The following is a 5929-nucleotide window of genomic DNA, read 5'->3' as shown; positions in this document are numbered from 1 at the left end:
CCCAGATTGGAAGTTTGATTTCGAGTTCTGGCTGATTGTTCTCATTCTCCCTATCTTGCAGGCATCATGAAGGATAAAGAGAAGAAAAAAGAGGATAGATGATATGAGATACTTTTGCTTTTGAAGAAGAAACTTTCCACAGACTTATTCTTGAACTGGGCTGGAGGGTTTTCTGGTTTCCTCCAGAGTATAAGGCCGACTGAAGAATTTGAGGGTCAAAACAAGTCCATCAAATCTAGAGTACGTTCGATCCTGCTGATATGTGATACTTTTGCTATTGACAAAGTAGTGGATGTATCGGCACGTGTTCTGTTACACTTGTCTCCACATGCTTCCTTATATCCTTCTCACTTTCCCTATCTGTTCCTCAGGCAGATGTGGTATCTTCTCTAGAAGCATAAGATGTTGAAGATGAGTAGTCGAGAGCAATGCCAGGTAAGTAATCAGGTAAGGGGTTCCAGGCAGTCAGTTCCTGACTGGAAGCTTGATTCCAAGTGCTGACTGATTGCTCTATTTCTTCTTGTCTTGCAGGTAAGAACAAGGCCAAAGGAAAAGACAGGGAAAAAGCATGATATGGGATACTCTTGCTTTTAACCTTGATGATATGAGATATTTTTGCTCTGGTGTAGCTTGTTTACAGAGGTATTATCGGGGGGAAAGAAAGCTGAGTATTTTGAGAGGCTTCGTTGGGAGTGCCCTCTCAGATATGAGGAAGGGTTGAGCATTTTTGCAGGTCTGCCTGTCCGTTGAGGATGGAGGTCGACATATATAGGAGTCTCCCTAACAACAAGTAGTAATGTTATTCCTTTACCCTGCTTGGTCATAGTACGGTAGTGGGAGCTGCCAACTTCACGTGTGTCAGAGCATTTTGAAAAAGTGGTCTGTGGTATCTGGAAAGCTGATGTTGCGTGTGAAGATTACAGACAAGCTTTATCCAATGAGATCTGGCTTTCGAAGTTGAGAAAGCGATGCCTCTTCGATTTTCGAACAAGCAATCCTGTCGGGGATCTGGCTCTCGAGATTCGGAGAACGGTGCCTCTTCGATTTTTGAGAAAGAAATCCTGCTGGGAGTCTGACTCTCGAGATTCGGAGAGCGGTGTCTCTTCGATTTTTGAGAAAGTAATCATGTTGGGAGTCTGGCTCTCGAGATTCGGAGGACGGTGCCTCTTCGATTTTGGAGCAAGCAATCTTGTTAGGAGTGTTTTCTCGAATGTGAGTAAAGGTTGGGCATGTTTGCTAGTTTACCTTGCCACGGAGCACAGAGGTTGACACACAGGGACTTTTCAATTATCCAGCAATGGTGTTGTTCCTTTACCCTTGTGGGTAATAATATGATAGCTAGACCTTCAAAATTTATGTGTCTAAACTTTGTTAGTGCTGTTTCTTTGCTATTCTTTTACCCTTCTTGGTCATAGCGATGTAGTGGGAGCTGCAAGTTTCACGTGTCTAAACTTTGTCAGAGATCTTTAGCAAAGTTATCTGTTGTACCTATGAGCTGATGGTGCGTGTGGAAAGTGGATGATTGAGCAGTAAGATTCACGTGCTTTCTACTTCACCAGAAATCTTCAACAAAATGCCCGTAATTTTAGCAAAGCTGAGTGTGCATGTGACAGGTGCTGACAAGGTTGGAAAAAACAGGTGCCTCTTTGATTTCTGAGATCGGCCCTCGTGGTCTATGAGCAGCCCAGCTTTTGAGAAAGCAAGCGCCTCTTCGATTTCTGAGATCGGCCTTCATGGTCTTTGAGCAGCCCAGCTTTTAAGAAAGCAAACGCCTCTTCGATTTCTAAGATCGGCCCTCGTGGTCTCTGAGCAGCCCAGCTTTTGAGAAAGCGAACGCCTCTTCGATTTCTGGGCATGTGCCTCTTTGATTTCTGAAGCTCCGTTGAGTGCAGATTTTTATAGAGGCTGACATTAAGTTCCAGATCACACTTGAATCTCCACCAGTAGAAGCTCCCTTCCTGCACTTCTAAGATCTTGATTTGTCCGACCTCTTCTCTCTTCAACACCTTTGAAAATGTCTGGCCCCTTCGACCGTCGTTTTGACTTGAACCTTGTTGAAGAGGCAGCCACGCCTTCTCCAGACAACATATGGCGCCCATCCTTCTTATCCCCTACTGGTCCTCTTACCGTTGGGGATTCTGTGATGAAGAATGATATGATCGCTGCAGTGGTGGCTAGGAACCTTCTCACTCCCAAAGATAACTACTTTCCAAACGGTCTGATGAGTTGGCTGTTAAGGATTCTCTGGCTCTGAGCGTTCAGTGTGCAGATTCTGTGTCTAATATGGCCCAACGCCTATTTGCTCAAACCCGCCAAGTTGAATCATTGGCGGCTGAAGTGATGAGTCTCAAACAGGAGATTAGAGAGCTCAAGCATGAGAATAAACAGTTGCACCGGCTCGCACATGACTATGCTACAAACATGAAGAGAAAGCTTGACCAGATGAAGGAATCTGATGGTCAGGTTTTACTTGATCATCAACGGTTTGTGGGTTTGTTCCAAAGGCATTTATTGCCTTCGTCTTCTGGGGCTGTACCACGTAATGAAGCTCCAAATGATCAACCTCCGATGCCTCCTCCTTCTAGGGTTTTGTCTAGTACTGAGGCTCCGAATGATCCCCCTCCGGTGCCTTCTCTTTCTGGAGCTCTACCGACTGCTGAGACTTCTCCTAAGCAACCTTTGTGAAAGCTTCCTCTTGTTTGTTTATTTTGATTCATGTATATGTACATATTCGTAACTTATCGAAGATATCAATAAATAAGCTTTGCTTCATTTCAACGTATTGTGTTAAATACACCAAAGCCTTCTTCACTGAGTGGGGTCGGCTATATGAATCTTAGAACGTCATTGTGCTCGGTAACGAATTAAAATTAAATGTACGGAAATCATCAGTAGTTCAGGTTCATGGCCACATGTATTTCACATTGTAGGCTTCTAGAATAAATACTAAGATTTAAATCTACACAGAAAACTGCACAGAGAATATGTAGATAGAAACTAAAAATAACAGACGTGTGTGCGTGTCTGTGTTTGTGGGTGGGTGTGCCCGTGCCTGTGCCTGTGCAAACAAAGGGTGATATTATGTTCCCAAACTATCAATCTGGAATACTGCTGAAGCAGATTCTCATTTAGAAGCAAAATTTTTTGACTAGATAACTGCTGGCAAGGGAATATTACCCTCTAAACAAAACTGAATATGTATTGACACATTTCTGAAGCACATACAGTAAGGCTAATAATCAAGAAGCTGATAGATTTTGACCCAAAAAAAAAAAAATCAAGAAGCTGATAGGTAACATTTCATTATCTTGGTCGAGAAAACTGTATATTGTGACAAAAAGAACATTATCAACTATCAGGCATCGAATTTATAAAAACAAATCATTAGACAATAACGCTTTCAGTTTATTAAAATAAACAATTGGGCTGTAGACGAGAAACACAACTTGAAAAATAAATAGGAAGCAGCATACTACCCATGTGTCCCTACTTCGATCATTTTGGAGCAAATCTTATGCAGGATCATGGAAGTATGAAACATCTCCAGATGCAGGCATGTTAAGAGAACCAAATTCTGAGCCAGGGAAATGCTATCTCAGCAACAATTAATTCTAGTCAATCATATAGATGCACAAGGAACCAACCGGGAAGTTCCACGTCAGATTGCAGAAACCAGTACCTTCTTTTGTGTTAATCTAAAAAGAATCTTCAACAACCCATAACCGCACAGTTGTACACAAACACCCCAACATGCTCTTTCACACCGATAACTTTCCAATCCAAAGTGCCATTCTTGATCCCTGACTTTGGAGACCATGAGTTCAGAACAATACCTTCACCTTCAGGACCTCGTTGCCCACCCACGACAAGAAGTTCCTTTCCGCAAGCCTTGAAGGCCAGGCCCCAGCCATTTGAAGAGTCAGCCCTCACTGGAAGTCTTCCTAAAACACCCCAGGTGTTCTTCCCCTTGTCATACTTCTTCACCATGTTGGTTAAATACTCAACTGCATACAATTGGTTATCAACAACTGCACAAAGAGGAGGAGCCTGTGCGGCTATATTGACAGATGGATACATACCCTCAATTTTCCTCCATTTCCCGGTCTCAAGATCATATTCCTCCCCACAAGTCAGTGAATCATTAGGACTTGACATCCCACCCATAACGTAGAATTTGCCATCCCAGAAAAAACCAGTGCACAATCTACGTGGTGTGTGCATGTTGGGTAGCATTTCCCACCTACCCGATACAGAATCATATATCTCCGCTGATTTCAAAACATTTCCGTTTCTATCACTCCCACCCGCAACAATAGCAATTGAACCAAGGCTACCAGACCCAAACAAACAGCGGGGCTGGTTCATTCCCTGACATTTTATCCAGCTACGATATATTGCACTATACTTCCAAATAGCAAAATCCAACAGTTCACGGCCGAAAACCAACAACTGACTTCCTACAGCCAAAGACTCCTTATCCGCATGATTGAAACACTCATCACAAGGCATCTTAGGCAATGTCATCCATTTCTTTCTCACTGGATCAAATGCCTCCCACCCTTTTAAATCACACACCAGATACACCCAATGCTCCACAATTCCCAACTGCTCCCTCAACCCATACAAATACCCACTTTTAATTAACTTATTAAACCTTGTATTAATACATGACAGCGAAGCATAATCCGATCTAGAAGCCCAAGCAAGGCAATTCAAAGCTACATCGTCAACAAGACCGGGGACAAATGAATCACTTGATCCATACCTACGACGACCATCACTCATTCTCCCCTTCAAATTCGAAATAACATTTGCTCTCTCATCTTTTTCTTCTTTCCCATAATGAGCCATCGGGGAAGGCATGTTTCTCATGTTAACAAAACTTCAGTATATCCCAACCAAAATTCCTAAACAAAAAACAATCTTTATAAAGGTTCCAAAAAAATCCCTACTACACAAATCTCGAATCAATCAACCCCCGATACCCAAAAAACAATTCCTTTCTTTGCAGGCAATTGATTTCCGTTGATTTAGTCCTTCCTATCAATCAAAGAGAAGTCAAAATTCCAAGGCAAACTCCATTCTCAATCTCTATATCGAAAACGAAATTCGAACAATCTCATTGCCATCCCCAATCGGATTCACAGCACAAACAAACATTGCAAACAAAATGGTTCAGAAATCTGCTTATTTCACCAAACGATCGAGAATTCCAACAACTCTTTCTCGGATGATTTCCATCAATCCAAACACAAAAATCTGCATATTTTTCACAAAATCAAGCACAAATTCAATACCAAAGACACAAATTTTACGAAAGAAAAAACACACATCATCAACAGCAAGCAAACAAAATCAATAAAACTATGCACAGAGCTAAGGTCCGATCCGAATCGGTAGTGGTTCGGATCTCGCCCAAAAGAGCTGAGAAAAACAACAGCTTCAAGGAATCAAGACGAAAATAAACGAAATGTTTGCGTACCTGGAAAGTGCGAAGAATCGGTTTCGGATCTCAACAGTCAGGTCGCCGGCGAGTTTGGCCGGAAATTTTCCGTCGGCATATTGCCGGAGTCCGGGAGGGAGAGAAAGAGATGAGGAGATGAGGAGATGAGGAGAGCGAGAAAGAGGGTTGAAGTAAGTAATATATAGCTTGAGCAGAGGACAAAGGATTGGGTAGATTTCACTTTGAATATAAAAAGGCTTAAATGTCAAAATGTTACATATGTTTTATCATATCGGTCAATTTAGACCTCATGGTTTTAAGTTGGTGGAATTAATATCTGTTTACTTTCATTAACCAGTCTTAAACAATCCATTAAAACACCGGTAAATTGACATGTGCCTTTGCCCATGTGAGTATAAATATATAATTCCACCATATGCTCATTAAATCCAAGTAAGTTCAGATGATTGACGAAAATGCCTCAGT

General features: G+C 42.0%; 1 protein-coding gene across 1 annotated transcript; it reads right to left on the bottom strand.

Moving 5' to 3' along the window:
- Positions 1-3286: 3286 nt before the first annotated feature.
- LOC103419011 (F-box/kelch-repeat protein At5g60570-like) lies at positions 3287-5716 on the bottom strand. The gene is made up of 2 exons (XM_008357131.4): positions 5483-5716; positions 3287-5259 (listed from the first exon to the last, which is right to left on the bottom strand). Exon 2 carries the CDS (start codon positions 4870-4872, stop codon positions 3709-3711), a length of 1164 nt encoding a protein of 387 aa, XP_008355353.1. The 5' UTR covers positions 4873-5259; positions 5483-5716; the 3' UTR covers positions 3287-3708.
- Positions 5717-5929: the final 213 nt, after the last annotated feature.

This window comes from Malus domestica, chromosome 11, assembly GCF_042453785.1.
Source record: "Malus domestica chromosome 11, GDT2T_hap1".
Classification (NCBI taxonomy): Eukaryota; Viridiplantae; Streptophyta; class Magnoliopsida; order Rosales; family Rosaceae; genus Malus; species Malus domestica.
Note: the sequence above shows the minus strand (reverse complement) of the source record. Positions and strands in the feature narration are given on the sequence as shown.